Source organism: Ctenopharyngodon idella, chromosome 10 (genome assembly GCF_019924925.1).
Source record: "Ctenopharyngodon idella isolate HZGC_01 chromosome 10, HZGC01, whole genome shotgun sequence".
NCBI classification, from domain to species: Eukaryota; Metazoa; Chordata; class Actinopteri; order Cypriniformes; family Xenocyprididae; genus Ctenopharyngodon; species Ctenopharyngodon idella.
In genome coordinates, this window is record NC_067229.1 from 9,161,675 (window position 1) to 9,179,715 (window position 18,041).

Sequence of the window (18,041 nt, forward strand, 5' to 3'; positions counted from 1 at the left end):
ATCTCTGAACATTAGAAAACAAGCTACTAAGACAATTAAGACAATTAAGCTCATAATTTACTCATGCAGCAATGCATGATGGGAGCCGTGGATGAATTTTGATTGGTGGCACCCAGAATGCACTGCAACATGCTTTTTGACAGTCACCACTGTTGAGATTCATACGCTGATTCTTGATGTCTGTGTGTCTAAATGAAAGTGATTTTTTTTTTTTAGAATAACTTTTGATAAAACCTTTGGCTTATTTTGAAAAAGCTGATCTTCTGCTGTAGAATCACAGTGCTGCTGTAATCTATAATGTAAACCTAATTCAGAGATTGCAGGTCAAATAATGATTATGTGAAAACATAACCAACACCACCTGATCATCTTTTCTCTTTGCTTGTCTGGTTGTTATAACTCAGTTACAGCAGCCCAAACAAAATCTAATATTAAAAAGTCAAGGGTCAAGAGCTCAACTAAAGCAAACCCTGATCTCTGTGATGGTGTCTTAAAAATTGTGATTTTTCTCCTTTGGTGATTCTGCTTGTTAACATCAGGTGTCTTCAATAATGCTCAATCATCACCTCAATTAAACACTTAATTATCTCATTAACTTTAACACCGCTTCAGTGGGTGGAATAAAAATATGGCAGGACTTTTACTTTCTGACCCCTGGACTTTCCACCTCTGTCACTGAATGTGCCAAGAATCTGTTATCACACGACAACCATTTGCAAATAAAGTTAAAGACCTTTGAGTTTTTTCATTGTTTACAAAAAGTCCACAATGTAAGATCCAGTAAATGACATCCAGCTTTTACATTTACAATTATTTTTTTTAGTGTGAGATAAGGAGGATCATATTCTAGGTCATATGAGACAACAACAATTGAATTGAACAATTGAAGCAGTCAGTCAAAAACTTTAAGGGTCAAACTCTTCTTCTGCCTTTCTTTTTTATCAGTTCAATAGATTGCTAAATTCTAATAAACACATTTTGCAATGGCAGTTACAAGTATATTTTGCAATGACTGTACTATTGAAATGTTTAAAAGTTCGAAAGTGTTGTTCTTCAGTCTCACTCATTTCCAATGCCCTGGGACAGATTCATTCACAACATACTCATACTTTATAATTTGATTCAAGAAGAACATGAGCCAGTGAAAAACATTAACAGGATTAAGCTACAGGGTTCAGAGGTGAACATGCAAATATTTTGGATTCTTTGCTTCCTGTTCATGTGTTGCATAAATATGACTCAAGAAAATTGACTTTGGTGTGTCTAAATGGCAAATATGAATTGCTGCATCATTTACAGGAAATATTGCTTGTGCACATAATGGTCTGGTGTAAGAAAACAACTCTTTTTGACTTTGGTAAATGATTAACATCTTGATCCCCAAGCAGGCAAGAGTATCAGAGACAGACCAAAAAAGATACTTGTGAACTGAGCTCAAAATGAGAGCTCCTGTAAAACTCATCGGCTTCGTCTTTTGGTTGTTTTTCTTTAATTGTGGCCAATGTCAAGGCAAGTAATTTTTTGTTGTTATTTATTTGAAAGTCTTTTTCATTTAGATTTTATTGACTTGAACATAAATGTTATATTATATGCACTTACCAAACTGTAGCTTTAGAGAGTGTTGACAAGTTGTGCATGTACTTCAGCATTTAACATGACAGTTATGTCTGTGTGTAATGTTTGTCTGTGCTTCTCAGAATGTCTTCAAGAGGACATCAAATATGAAAACACAGAACCAGTTACGAAAGCTTTATACAATAATGGTGAAACAGTGAAAGTGAACTGCATGACAGGTTTTACTGGCATGTACAGATTAAAGTGTGACAAGGGAACATGGAAGAGAGTCATTGAGCGACCATGTGCAAGTGAGAAAATTGTCAATAGGATCACCACATAATTTTATTGGTAATTAAATCAATGTCATTATGCAGAGTAAAACTTGTTTGATTTCTGCAGAGAAAAAATGCAGTCACCCAGGAGACACAGCAAATGGTGATTTTAAACTTATAGCAGGGTCGGAGTTTGTTTTTGGAGCAACAGTGTTGTATACTTGCAAGAAAGGGTAAATGTGCTTTATGCTTTTATTCTAATGTAGGAAATGTATACTATCCTTTTAACATTATTTGTACTTGTAAAAAGTGTGAAAATGCTGTGTTCACAGATTTGAAATGACAAGCAGAATCAATCAGCGTACCTGCAGAGCTCAAGGATGGGATAATACTGTCCCTACCTGTGAGGGTACGCTTTCTTGAAAGTCAGTTTTTCTTCTCTTTTTATTTTTTCCGTCCTTCTGATAGTGACTCATAAGCTACATTATTCAAGAGAATTGTAATTTTAGTGATTAGTTTGTTGGTTTCTTTTTTTCATATTTATTTATTTATTGTCTAGCTGTGAAATGTCCAGCCATTCACACAAATGCGGATGTGACTGCATCAGGCAACACAGAAGAGGGAACTTATGGTGATGTAATTCACTTTGAGTGTGTATCTTCTAACAAAAAGATAGACGGAAGTAGTGACATTCACTGCACAGAGACGGGTGAATGGAGTGACTCTGTTCCAACGTGCAAAGGTTCATTCTATTGTTTATTTTTTTGTTTCTCCGTATCTTCCGTATCTTCACCCAATGATCACAAATTTCTGTGCTTTATTCAAAGCACCACCTTAATTATTCTTGTTTCTCTCACTTTTCACACAGAGATAACATGCACAGCACCTGTTATATCAAATGGTTTTGTTGTTGAGCCAGTTCAAGAATACCCGAGAGATGCCATATTAAAATACAGATGTTTACAAGGTTTTAAGCCTAAAGAGGGAATCCCCAAATGTGCTAAATTTGGCTGGACTCTGAACCCAGAATGTGATGGTAATGTACCACTGTTACATAATAAACAATTCATTTGGGAAATAATACAAAAATCCTTCTATCCATATAACTTTCATTATGCAAAAATCTCTGTAGTGCACTGAAACATTCTAAAATTAGATAGCCATTAGCCTTAAATTCAAAAACAAAATTGCAAGTGTGTAGTTATTGAAAAATGTATATTTCCCATACATTCAAGAAAATATTAGTTTGATCTTAGCTTCATTTTTTAAAAACAATAAAAGGTGGAGCTTGATAAATGCAGTCAACACACCGATATTTGTAAAACGTGAGAAAATGGAACAAGATTATTTACTTCCATCTTCCCGAAAGGGCCCAACTGATGTTGATTTCTTTTTTTATAATAAATATTATTATTATTTGATAACTTCAAAATTAGTAACTACTTACTACAATGATTATCAATTCAATGGATTATTTCAAAATAGTGAGAATATTTAAAAATTTGGATTGTTGAGAAGGTAAAGAACTTGTTGTGGGGGGGGGGGGGGGGTACAGACATTTGAAACTAGCTATTTTCATGCTAGCTTAATTTTCAGATAATAGTTTAGCAAATAGCCTATATACCTAAAAATTCTCAAAATAGAAAATGTTCCTCTAATACTTACATAGGGATAACAAATTGTACTCTATTTATGGAAAGCTAGAACTTTATTTTCCATTTTATGACTTCCACATATCTGTTTCACAAAATTTTGCTTCTTCATCTCTCCTTACACTTAGGCTACATTCACACTGTCAGTCCAAATCTGATTATTTGTGAATCCAATTGGAATCTGATGTAAAATTATTGCGGTCCACACTGTGTATCGCAACTGTTCATATCCAATTTGTGTCCATGCCGCTCTTTCGTTTTCTGGATTATCTGCATTGGCTGCATATGTCAAAAACAACAACTGCAACACAGAGGGTTTGCAATGCAGATGTCGTCTTATTTACAACATGACCATGTGCAGCCGCCGCACTGGACTACTGCGTCTATGAGGCAGCAGCAGAAAGGAGGAGGCTTGTATGAGCAGCTTTATTCTCTGCTGTCATCACCGCCGGTTTTAGTCTTCTATAGTGTCATCGTCTGCTCGTCTGGCACTTTGCAACAACACAACCTTGTTTCTGCAGCAGACTTTCAGTATGTTTCCTATAACAACAGCTGACGTTTACATTTTACACGTCGTGAGTCATGAGAAAGTCACATAAACCATGCAAAATCTGAGCAGTCAGACTGAACCGGATTTCCATAAATGCAATTTGAATAGGATTTCAAACCACATATACAGTAGCTTGAAATGGATTTGTATTTGTAAAATTGCATTTCATTTTTTTTGCCATTTACACATGCTAAATCTGATCATATTTGAAATTGGATTTGGACTGACAGTCTGAACATAGCCTTAGTTTTGCATAATTATGTCTTATACAGAAGTAACTTGTGAGCTTAAGTCAATAAAATTTGGAGTAAACAAGATCAACCCAGAGGGAAAAACTCTTTTCAGAGCTGGAGAAAGTGTGGAGATCACCTGCGCTGAAAGATACTGGATCTTTGGTACAAAAGAAACCATCAGATCATTTACATGTCAAGAGAACGGGAAGTGGGATCATGAGCCTGTTTGTGAGGGTAAGATTGTAGAGAAACACTTCTGCATTAGGAGCTGAACTAACTGTGTTATTAAAATAATGTCAATCTTGTTTCAGATATTAGATGTGAAGTTCCACGTGACCAGCATGTGGATTACCCAGAATATTACTTCAGAGGAGATATGAAAGTGGGAGCAAAAAAAACTTACTATTGCATGCGTGGGTATGAACAAAAGGCAGCAGTGGCCACATGTACACGAGACGGATGGACTCCAAAACCACTGTGTGCTGGTATGTGCTGATATTAAATATATTTTTGTGAAATAAAAAAAAAAACAGTTTGTGCAAATTATTCATCATATAATATTAATTCTAATTGATATAATGGATATGTGTTTACAGAAAGAATGTGTGCAGCACCAATAATCCCGAATGCAGAGATTGTGAGAGATCAGAGACCAAAATACTACATGTATTCAAGGATACAATATAAATGTCGTCCTGGGTTTGAACCAGAGCAGCTTGTAGAAATCACCTGTGACTCCCAGTTTCAATGGACAGGCATACGGCAATGCACTGGTGTGTTAGTTATATCACAGAACTTTTTCAATATTCACTCAAATCACTATATATCTACACAATGACATCTCAAAAACATATAATCATAATTTTGAAGAGTTTTGTAACTGTTTACTCACAGCAAAACCAAAATTGTGCCCTGATCTATCTGTGGAAAATGGGTTCATACACACCCTCTCCTCCAATGAGGAAGAAATCTTTTACTCCTGCGACACGGGTTATAAACCATTCAGTGGGAACTGGTGGGATTCAGTGACCTGCAGCAAAGGCTCTTGGTCTGAAGAACCTCGGTGCATCCGTGAGTTTAATTATTGTCAGTCTCAGGTGTTAGACGAATGATAGTGTACTGAAATATTGTCTGTCTTTACAGGGAAGGAAGAGTGTGGTGCTTTTCCCAGTGTTCACCATGGAAAACTAAAGCAAACAAAACAGATCTTCCATGATGGAGACGCAGTAGCATTTGAATGTGATCCAGGGTTCATACCAACTCAACGCTTCATAAAATGTGTCAGTGGTACATGGGAGACACCAGTTTGTGAGGGTGAGCTTCTCAAACTCGTATTATATTTTTGTGAGGAGCAGCGACAGCATATAGTGGACAATAGAATCTATTGATAATGTTAACCTCAGTCTTACTGGAGTTCATGAATTTCCATACATTTCTTCTTTTTTTTTAGTGGATGTACGTTGTGACATTCCTCCAAAGGTGGAAAATGCATTCATAACATCTAAACCTGAAGAATTTTATGTACATGGATCTAGTGTAACATACGTATGTGGAAGCTCGTTCTCAATGAATGGGAAAAGCACAGTTTTCTGCCGCAGGGGAACTTGGGAAGAAGTGCCAACATGTAAAGGTAAGATTTTGATTGGTGATGATAACTGTCTTTTAAAACTTCTTACAGATTAGTATAAAAAATAAAACAAAGATAGATATGTTGTTCACATGGAGGATGCTTGATTGATCCGATCTTTCTGTTTTTAGAGGTAATATGTGTTGCAAACCTGACAGCGAACATGAGATCAGACGTCACTGAGGACAGACGCACAGGGCCTGAGGTTTCAGTCAGATCTGGACACACAATAACTCTTTCATGTGTTGGGAAGGGAGTGAAATTACAAGGAAGTAGCAAAATCACCTGCTTGCCAGATGGACAATGGGAAGACCCATTCCCTAAATGTGTAGGAGGTAAGGTCACATACTCAATTATTGAGTTTTATTAGCAGTGTTTACAAGCATTACTATTACTCATATTAAAATAAATGCTCAACTTTGGTACATAATTCATGAGCACATCCGTCGAGAAAAACCTAGCAACAGCATAGCTACACACTAGCACCATGACGGTGAGTTTTACATGGATAATATATTATATCAGCCTGGTCTCATTGTTAATACATAGGTATTAAAACATCATTTTTACAAACAAAACATACATTTTTGTACGCTTGGATAGATGCTGAAAGTACAATATGGACGTATTGGCAACATTTAAATGTGAGCATTATTACATTTTTACAGCTAAAAAATATCAAATATTTACGAATATTTTATTTTATAAAGATACAGTATATGCTGGATGACTCATCCTACGTTCATTTGTTTAGTTAAAGGGTTAGTTGACCCAAAGATGAAATTTCTGTCATTAATTACATGTCGATCCAAACCCGTTAGACCTTTGTTCATCTTTGGAACACAAATTAAGATATTTTTGATGAAATTAGAGAGGTTTTTTTTATCTCCCATAGAAAGCAACAAAATTACCACATTCAACATCCAGAAAGGTAGTAAAGACATTGTTAAAATAGTCAACGTGACTACAGTGGTTCAACCTTAATGTTATGAAACAACAAGAATACTTTTTGTGTGCAAAAACAAAACAAAAATAATGACTTTATTCAATAATTTTTCCTCTACCCTGTCAGTCTGCTTTGCAGTTGGCGCAATTTCATTTTTGTGTGAACTAACCCTTTATATCTATATATTTATATCTAATCTTATTTATTATTATTATTATTATTATTATTATTATTATTATATTTGACAATCAATAGGAATAACATCATGGCTCCAGATAATTTTGTGGTGGTACAACAACAATAACTACAAAATCAATTTGCTTTGAAGACCCAATGAAATCAGAATTTGACTTTTGGTACTTTTAGTCTATCTGTGCTAGATTAATAAGTTAATGTAATGTTAAACATTATCAGTACTCCTCTCTTTCAAAAAAAGTTTTCTGACCTGAAAAGTAAGAACGAGTGATTTAAAATAGCAACTTTTTAAGTGAATTAGTAGGGACACAAAGTAAAGCTGAACAAATAAATCTGACTCCAGTCTCTCTCCAAGTATATTTTTTCATAAGAAAGTTTGGGCACATGGGAAAGATGCGTACAAAAATAAAGGAATTCTGAAATACAAGTGTATTGAGCCATTTGATGAAATTCCAGAAGGATGACAGATCTGTGAAAATGCAAAATGGAGTGAAATGTTTCTCTGCACAAGAAAGTCACTTAAAATTTAATGAATCTAAAATCACATTTACTTACCTGGTGGATAAAACATTGACTAGATACATGATGAACATCAGCTGGGAATGATTGTGAATTAAGTGGAAAAATGTAATTTGCTTAATTTATTTATATCACAAATCTCACACAAGCTAACAGACCTTAGTCAGGATAGACACAATTTTTAATTTTTCATGAGGTTGTTACGGATAGATGTATACCTCATCTTGAACTCAGTTTTCTTGGCTGTAACGCTGTTTGTGAAATACCATATGACAAAACTGTAATTGTTATGCTAAACCACATTGCAAGTTAGTAGCATAATTGCTCTTAAACACTGTGCCACATAAGGTATAAATGATTCTGTGTGAATAAATATGTGATCAAATGTCTGCTTTCTCTAGAGGCAACATGTCCTCTAAACACAACAGTGGAAGACTTAAAAATGGAGCGATCCCCTGATATTGAGGGTCCCGTCAAACATGGACAAAAGTTAAAATTTTCATGCAAAAGAGAAGGGTTCAAATTAAAAGGAGAGAGAGAAATCACCTGTCTGCCAAATGGAGAATGGAGCAGCTCTTTTCCTGAATGTGAAGCTGAGACCACAGATGGTAAAAAAAAACTTCCCATTTCATAAATGTGTAGGAAGTAATTTCACATGCATAATTATTAGCAGTGTTTACAAGCATCACTATTATTCATATTAAAGTAAATGCTCAACTTTGGTACATAATTCATGAGCACACAAGTCTCTCTTGACTTGGGCCAAGAAGCAACATCCTAGCAACTGTCGAGAATAACCTAGCAACAGCATAGCTACGCACTAGCACCGTGATGGTGAGTTTTACATGGACAATATGGATAATATATTATATCAGCCTGGTCTCGTTGTTAATACATATGTATTAACACATAACTTTTACAAACAAAATGTACATTTTTGTACTCTTGGATAGATGTTGAAAGTACAATGTATGGACATATTGGCAACATTTAAACCTAAGCATTATTACGTTTTTACAGCTAAAAAATATCAAATATTTACAAATCTTTTATATAATAAAGATACAGTATATGCTGGATGACTCATCCTATGTTTATTTGTTTACTTAAAGGTTTAGTTAACCCAAAAATGAAATTTCTGTCATTAATTACATGTCGATCCAAACCCGTTAGACCTTTGTTCATCTTTGGAACACAAATTAAGATATTTTTGATGAAATTAGAGAGGTTTTTTATCTCCCATAGAAAGCAACAAAATTACCACATTCAAGATCCAGAAAGGTAGTAAAGACATTGTTAAAATATTCAACGTGACTACAGTGGTTCAACCTTAATGTTATAAAACGACGAGAATACTTTTTGTGCGCAAAAACAAAAATAATGACTTTATTCAACAACTTTTCCTCTACCCTGTCAGTCTGCTATGCAGTTGGCGCTGAATGCAGAACGCAGAAATTTCATTTTTGGGTGAACTAACCGTTTATATCTATATTTAATCTTATTTATTATTATTATTATTATTATTATTATTATTATTATTATTATTATTGACAGTCAAAAAGAATAACATCAAGTCCCCAGATAATTTTGTGGTGGTATAACAACAACTACAAAATCAATTTGCTTTAAAGACCCAGTGAAATCAGAATTTGACTTTTGGTACTTTCAGTCCATCTGCGGTAGATTAATTTTATTGTAATGTTAAAGATTTTCAGTACTCCTTTAAAAAAAAAAACAGTTTTCTAACCTGAAAAGAAAGAATGAGTGATTTAAAATAGCAACTTTTTAAATAAATTAGTAGGGACACAAAGTAAAGCTGTTAAAGGTGTGGTAAGTAGATTTTGAACAACGCTGTTGGACATTGTTGATATTTGAAATTAACCCAAACAAACCCATCCCTCTCTTCATTGCTCCACCTCCAAAACTCACTCTCCAATCCTAACCACCCTGCTCCGGGTCAGTCTCGAACCCTGGTCTGATCGCTGCTGGCAGGTGAGGCGAGTGCACTAACAATGACGCTAAACACCTCATTCTCTAGCGGTCGTCAGTGTGCAGTGGTTTACCTGCACAACTCTCACTATCTGGCCTCTGTTACACACGCAATGCGAAAGTGGATGTCTGTTTATCACAGCTGACACACAACAAAATGCTTCACAAAAAATATAGCGCAGATGATGAACGAACGTCAAGGAAGCACAAAAAAAGAACGTACAGTACACAAGAGTAAATACAAACAAGAGTTTGTTGTTAATCGCCAACAGCACAGCAGCTCCAGACAATCAATGACACTCAAACCCAGTGTAACTCACATGAGAAGTGAAATCAAAGCAGCATCCGCACTGTTTTCAGGTCTTCCCACTTAGCTCTCTCCAGTGCTGGAAATATAAATACGTGCCCTAAAGCGCTTGCCCAGTCATAACCCTTCATTCCAGTGATATTCTTTTGAGCTCTTTTGTATTGTGTCTCATCATCTCTCTTTCAGCAGTTTTTTTTTCTTTCCAAATCTCCCTCTTGCTCGTTCTGTCCCCTCGACCGTTATAAATATTTATAACGTAAAATTTATTTATCGAAAATAAATAAATAAATAAAATCTGACTCCACAGTCTCTCTCCACATATATATATATTATCTCATTAGAAATTTTGTGCACATGGGAAAGATGCGTACGAAAATACAAAAATTTTGAAATACAAGTGTATTGAGCCATTTGATGAAATTCCAGAAGGATGACAGATCTGTGAAAATGCAAAATGGAGTGAAATGTTTGTCTGCACAAGAAAGTCACTTAAAATTTAATGAATCTAAAATCACATTTTCTCACCTGGTGGATAAAACATTGAGAAGATACATGATGAACATCAGCTGGGAATTACTGAATTAAGTGGAAAGAATGTAATTTGCTTAATTTATTTATATCACAAATCTCACACAAGCTAATAGACCTTAGTCAGGATGGACACAATATTTAATTTTTCATGAGGTTGTTACGGATAGATGTATACCTCATCTTGAACTCAGTTTTCTTGGCTGTAACGCTGTTTGTGAAATACCATATGACAAAACTGTAATTGTTATGCTAAACCACATTGCAAGTTAGTAGCATAATTGCTCTTAAACACTGTGCCACATAAGGTATAAATGATTCTGTGTGAATAAATATGTGATCAAATGTCTGCTTTCTCTAGAGGTAGTGTGTCCTATAAACACAACAGTGGAAGGCTTAAAAATGGAGCGATCCCCTGATATTAAAAGGCCCATCAAACATGGACACAAGTTAATATTTTCATGCAAAAGAGAAGGGTTCAAATTAAAAGGAGAGAGAGAAATCACCTGTCTGCCAAATGGAGAATGGAGCAGCTCTTTTCCTGAATGTGAAGCGGAGACCACAGATGGTAAAAAAAAAAAAAAAAAAAAACTTCCCATTTCATAAATGTGTAGGAAGTAATTTCACATGCATAATTATTAGCAGTGTTTACAAGCATCACTATCGTTCATATTAAAGTAAATGCTCAACTTTGGCACATAATTCATGAGCACACAAGTCTCTCTTGACTTGGGCCAAGAAGCAACATCCTAGCAACTGTCGAGAATAACCTAGCAACAGCATAGCTACGCACTAGCACCGTGAATATAACAGCACCGTATTATATCAGCCTGGTCTCATTGTTAATACATAGGTATTAAAACATAATTTTTACAAACAAATGTACATTTTTGTACGCTTGGATAGATGCTGAAAGTACAATGTATGGATGTATTGGCAACATTTAAACCTAAGCATTATTACATTTTTACAGCTAAAAAATATCAAATATTTACAAATCTTTTATATCATAAAGATACAGTATGCTGGATGACTCATCCTGCGTTTATTTGTTTAGTTAAAGGGTTAGTTGACCCAAAAATGAAATTTCTGTCATTAATTACTCACCCTCATGTCGTTCCAAACACGTAAGACCTTCGTTCATCTTCGGAATGCAAATTAAGATATTTTTGATGAAATCCGAGGTTTTTTTAACCTCCCATAGAAAGCAACGAAATTACCACATTCAAGATCCAGAAAGGTAGTAAAGACATTGTTAAAATAGTCAATGTGACTACAGTGGTTCAACCTTAAATGTTATGAAGCGTTGAGAATACTCTTTTGTGCGCAAAAACAAAACAAAAATAACGACTTTATTCAACATTTTTTCCTCTTCCCTGTCAGTCTGCTATGCAGTGAACGCAGAACAGAAATTTCATTTTTGGGTGAACTAACCCTTTAAGTGCTGCCAATCACCTCCTTATCATAGCATCTAGGAAAGGGATGGTAAAGAATGGCTTTACGGTCACCTTTAATAAATTGAATGCATCCTTACTGAGTTTTTAAAAAAAAAATCTTACTGACCTCAAACTTTTGAATGGTACTGTATATTTCTGTTGAATTATATAAGTGTAAAAGAAGCTCTGTAATTTGTTCTAAAGATGGTTTTAAATAAACCAGGCAACTCTTTAAACTCCTGGATAAACTTCAATATTTTTGTGTCCAAATGAAAAACTTTTAGTTAATAGCTGTATCCATTGGTGACATGTAACTTTTTTGATTGATATTATTGAAATTGTTTTTCCTTCTTCTTCTTCTTCTTCTTCTTCTTCAGGTCAGCCAGACATAAATTGAAAAAAAGCTGGAGTAAAACACAGAGGTAAATTATGAAACATTTTGATGATGTTACTATCCACAATTGATTTACAATCCTGTAATGATTATTAGTGGATAAATGTCTATGGCCATGTAAACTGATTAAAAACAACATTAATGTCCACAAGCCTGTAACTCTGGATTTATCATAATTTTCTTTATGAAGATCTGCTGATCCCACAGATGTGAATGAAGATGGACAGACATGCTGCTGCAGCAACACACACACACACACACATCCACACACACTTGCCTGATGCCTCAATATACTTGCTCATGTTACAGTTATATGGCATTGTGTTAACACTGCTTCAGAATAAAGCTTAACATTCAAACTATTACTCTGGTGTCTTTTTAAAACTCTTTCCTCCTATTTTATTTAAATAGATATGTTTAACTACACTTTAACAAAATAAGTTGTAAAAAATGGTCAATGACTGTCAGCTACGGCTGCCAAACAAGAACCTTAAAATTAAAGTAAAATATTCTCATTTAAATAAAGCAAAATACACTTACAGAAAAAACACTGTTGTTTTACAAGTAAATCCTGAACTATTAAGAAAACACATTCACTGTAAAATGTGAATCTTTTGCATTTAACCAGAAAGAGCACAGATGAATGAATTAATGTAATTATACGTTACTATTTGTGAAAAAAAAGCAACATGCAGTATAACACCAATGTTTTCTGGCTCTTTCTGGACTGAAGCACAGGCTCTACTCTTCAGCACAATGGTGACCCACAAAACAGATGATACAGAAACCCTATAAATCCCAACAGAACATTAAACACTAACAGATCTCTCTAGATCTCAGCATCTTCACTTATTACAATCCACACTTTATTTCATACTAAAGTTCTTATTGAGAATTAACAGAGGTTTAGATTAATAAAATAATAAAGTTTGAAATCACCATTCTGGTGGTCAGTGCTTGCTTTAGTTGGGCTCCTGACCCTTGACTCTTTACTATTAGTGTTTCTCTGATTGCTTTAACTGTGTGTTTCTGATACATGTTTGTTATAGCAAAAAAGACAAACAGAACCTTTGATCAGATGATATAGTCATAAAGTGGTCTGATTCATTGATACCAGAGTCTGGTCTAAACTAAATTGTTTAATATTTGTTGTAATTTCACATGCTAATACTATTGCAGCGCTGTTATAAACTTTACAGTAAACTACTGGCAACAGTGTTTTTTAATTCGCAGTTTGTTACTGTTAAAATACATTTTCTGGTTGTGTCTTTTTATGTTGTACCTTTAACTCTTTCAACCCCACAGGAACATCCTCTAGTGTCCACACTGCAAAGAGTAAAAGTAACATTGACGCTGTGTTGCAGTGAGATAATTAAGTGAATGTGTAAGTGATGATTGAGCATTAATGATGAACACGTGCTGTTAACAAGCAGAATCACTGAAGAGGAGGAACAACAAGAACAGAAAAAAAAAAAAAAAAAAGCGATGAGCAGAAACACGAACTACAACTGTCTTCCAGCCATTACACATTATTACACGTATTACTAACCAGTTTGACTATATTTCTACAGAAGATCTTACTGAGAATTAACAGAAGTTTAGATGTTGAGGTTTCATTGAAAATGTTTGGTTTGATGTCACCATTAAGGAGATCAATGCTCTTAACCCTCGAATTTTTAACATGTTTTGTTTTTTGTTTTTTTCCTCCTGTTGATTTAACTTTTTGCAAGCCACATTTGTTATGGCAGAAACAAATGTGGAGAAAAAAAAATGATCATTAAGTGCTGATAGTTATGTATTGATGAAGACTTATAACCTTCACATAGTCTCTTGATTCACTGTGTTTAATCCCTTGTGTTACATTATTAACAGACTAAAATTTTACATTACTTGCACTATATGACTTTAATATTCTTCCTGATTATTGAAACATTGCTGGATGTCATGATGCCTCTGTTGAATCACAGAGATACTATAAACAATAAACAAAATATCCATGAAATCAAAGATTAGACACAGAAAAAGATCAGGGAATCAGACAAGTCCAAGATGATTACAGTATCATCACAACAACCAAAAACACCTGATCAACTTCTTCAACTTCCAACTTTTCCTTGCCATAACAAATGAGCTTTATAAACACTCAGTTACAACAGCCAAAAAAAAAAAAAAAAAAAACAATGTTAAAGAGTCAAGAGTCCAACTAAAGCAGACACTGGTCACCATGGTGGTGACTACAAACTTCATTATTTTCAATAAAACATCAACATCCAAATCTGTTAATTTTCAACAAAAACTTCTGTACATGTATGAAAGAAATAATGTCAAACAGGTTTGTGAACTGGTTTCACACTCAGTGTGGCTGAAGTCAATTGTAGTTCTTGTGTCTACTCATCTCTTCTCTTTTTTCTGTTTCTCTGTCCTTCAGTGATTCTGCTTATCAGGTGTTCATCAGTGTCTGAATTCACTCACTTCTTTTCATTCACTCTCTCAAGTGGACTATATTAGTGAACTAATGTAGGGAATAGTGAATGAGGGTATAGGGTGTGATTTAGAACACAGCCTCTGAGTGTCGACTTTGAGCGCTGTTAACTCACAGTATGTTCCTGAAGGCTATTTTCTCGAAAAATATTACCCAGAATGCATTGTTTTCTACAGTATATTACTGTTTTAATGGAAAATGGTATGTTGTTGTCAGAATTTGGTCGTTTTCTTACAGCAATGTTTAACAGTGTACATTTCAATAATCGCTCAAATACATGAATTAGTGGATGTCACTCCAGAAAATTGGCAGCATGTAAGTGGCTGCTGGTTAAGTATGAAAAACAAAAGATTTATACAAAATCTGAACTTATATGTCACCTAGAAATCACAAAATGAGTGCTCCCTTAACCCCTTAACTGTCACGATCCTGTTGGCGGGACGCCTCCCAGCCAGCACACCCATGTATGCCCCACATGGTTTAACCCAGATGAAACACTGTTCAGAGTGCACACTACAGGCTGTTAAATGTAACACTGAATCAGCGTTGGAGTTAATGAAATAATTAAGTAATTAATTAAGTGATGACTGAGCATTATTGAAGATAGCTGCAGTTAACAAGCAGAATCAATGAAAGAAAGAGAAACAGCAAGAACAGAAAAATATGAAATGCTAGAACTACAACTGACTTCAGCCGCAGCCTTAGATAAAAGAAAACATTAAATCTCTCAAGATCTCAGCAGAGGAGGATTAAACAACTCCATTTACATAAGCTCTTATTGAGAATTAAGAGAGAGAATTTATTTGATTTTTTTATTGAAATTATTATCATTTTGTCACTATCATGGTGATCAGTGTTTACTTTAGTTGGGTAGTTTGACTTGTCTTTGTAATGTTAGAGTTTCTCTGGTTGCTGTAACTGAGTTTGTTATAGCAAGAAAAACAAGCGAAGACACAATCCGATGCTGTGGCTGTTTCATGATAAGAATATAGTCATTGTGTAGTGGCTTAATTCACTGATCTTATGACTGAGTTTAATATGAACAACATCTTACTAACTTTGTTTTATTGTGATTTGTGTAAAAAACAAGCACAGTTTTAATCAGAAAATCTGAATGAGTCTTAAAACAGATTGTACACTAAGCATTTTAAACTACGGTGAGATTTCCTCACAAACATATATCAGGAATCAGCCTATGAATCTCAACAATGGTGACATGCTTAATGCCGCAATGCATTCTGGGGGCAACAGATGAGTTTTGCATGATGCACCCAGAATGCATTGTGGCATGAAGCATGTCACCATTGTTGAGATTCATATGTTGATTCTAGATGTCTGAGTGTGAGGAAGATTTGCAGGAGTTTTAAAGTGTTCTGTGTACAGTGTGTTTTAAAACTAATTCAGCTTTTCTGATTAAAACTAAAGATCCAACACAAACTTAATAACATTTTGTTCAGATAAAGCTCAGTCATTAGATCAGTGATTTAAGCCACTACATGATGATTACATTCTTATCATAAAGCAGCTGACCACATTTTCTCTTGTTTTTCTTGCCATAACAAACAGCTACAACAGACAGAGAAAAACTACCACTGAAAAAGTCAAGAGTAAAACTGCCTAACTAAAGCAAACACTGACCTCAATAATGGTGACATCAAACCAAACTATTATTTTCAACAAATCATCAACATCTAAACCTCTGTTAATTCTCAATAACAGCTTTTGTAGATGCATGTCAGAAATAAAGTCAATCTGGTTAGTAATAAGTGAAGCTGGTAATGCTGTTTGTGGAGTTGTTTGATCAGATCTTGAGAGATTTAATGTCTTTTATCTCCTTTCATCTAAGGCTGTGGCTGAAGTCATAGATCTTGTTGTTCCTCTGTCCTTCTGTGATTCTGCTCGTTATCACCTAATTATCTCATTAACTCCAACACCGATTCAGTGTTACATTTAACAGCCTGTAGTGTCCACACTGAGGAGTGTTCTGTGCTAAACCATGTGGGGCCTACATGGGTGTGCTGGTTGGGAGGCGTCCGGCCAGCGGGACCGTGACAGTTAAGGGGTTAATCACTAAAAAGACATGCAATGATGCAATCTCACAATGTTCCATTATAATCAATGAAGCTGTCTACACTGCATAATGAATGTCTTATTTACCAAATGTCTACACTTTGTTACAATGAGAGGATTTGCAAGAGTGCAGAACTCAGCACTGGACAAAAACTCTGGCTTTGAGCAGGAGTGGATTCTAAATTAAACACCTCTGATTGGCCATCACATTCAAGAATTCAACAGACATATCTATGATTAGCTACATTGCTAAACGCTGCAAAAACACATTGTAAATAGAAACTTTTGATGCTCTCCAGAGCGCAAACACAGATATGCACTGGATCTTTTGCCAAATCACTAATATGCTATTATTATGGAGAAAACTGATCCTAGACCAGCTGTTATGAGCAGCATTTTCTCTAAAAGCTATCAAAAGCTACAGCAGGCAGTGGTTTGAGTGAGAAGTCTTGCACAGCCTTACACATTGATTCATGATTATGAATATATATATATATATATATATATATATATATATATATATATATATATATATATATATATATATATATGTACCCCGCTAGAAATTTTACGTTCCCAGAACATTCTCAGAACGTCCCCACTGGTGCCTAGTAACGTCCCCAGTATGTTCAGAGACGGTCACGATGTGGAGGTCTTTAAAGGGTTGGGGGACGTTATTTGGTGGACCTTCACAGAACTTTCGGGACATTCTCTGAATGTTTAGGGAACCAAATTTTATTTGGAAATATTCTCAGAACGTCCCTGCTGCTCTTGTCAAAAAATTGAATTGAAAATTAGAGCTAAATTGATTAACCAAAGTGGCTGTTCAAACAAAAACAAATTTTTCTTTAATGTCTTACAAAAAAAAAAAAAGGTACTCTACAGGTATTTCCCAGATTATTACAAAACCTTTTATGTAAATTCAAATCTCTTGCAGTAAGTCATTAGCTGACAACAGAACATGCATGAGCTAATGTAACTACTGTATCACTGCTTATTAACATCAGGTGTCACTACTGATTGTCAATCACCACTAAATCATCAATCAATTATCTCATTAACTTTAACACTTCTTCAGTGTTACTTTTTAACACCCGGCAAGATGGACTCATATGTACACTTTGAGTGTTAATTTAACACTGGGGATTTTGCTGTGTACCTCTTGTTTAAACACTATCTACATAAGAGCCAGTGGCACATTCCCAAATGACTGGCTGAGATGAAGCTGTTCTCTGCGGGTACATGAGCACTGAACGGTCACTGACAGCCTGGAGCTCGCATCTC

General features: G+C 35.0%; 1 protein-coding gene across 11 annotated transcripts in view; it reads left to right on the plus strand.

The window, feature by feature from the left end:
- cfh (complement factor H) overlaps positions 1–12,570 on the plus strand; it is a 68,705-nt gene extending 56,135 nt beyond the window's left edge. For 4 of the 11 annotated variants that reach the window (XM_051908976.1, XM_051908978.1, XM_051908982.1 and 1 more), the window contains 7 exons: positions 5,408–5,578; positions 5,715–5,894; positions 6,023–6,226; positions 7,953–8,159; positions 10,737–10,943; positions 12,189–12,233; positions 12,396–12,570. In XM_051908976.1, the coding sequence (XP_051764936.1) occupies positions 5,408–5,578; positions 5,715–5,894; positions 6,023–6,226; positions 7,953–8,159; positions 10,737–10,943; positions 12,189–12,208 (989 nt within the window). In that variant the 3' untranslated portion in view covers positions 12,209–12,233; positions 12,396–12,570. Of the gene's footprint in view, positions 1–1,040; positions 1,181–1,385; positions 1,510–1,697; positions 1,866–1,956; positions 2,063–2,161; positions 2,239–2,388; positions 2,572–2,697; positions 2,866–4,303; positions 4,499–4,575; positions 4,750–4,860; positions 5,038–5,158; positions 5,336–5,407; positions 5,579–5,714; positions 5,895–6,022; positions 6,227–7,952; positions 8,160–10,736; positions 10,944–12,188; positions 12,234–12,395 lie in introns of those variants that run through there. The other 7 variants (XM_051908983.1, XM_051908980.1, XM_051908971.1 and 4 more) reach the window with 6 other exon arrangements.
- Positions 12,571–18,041: the final 5,471 nt, after the last annotated feature.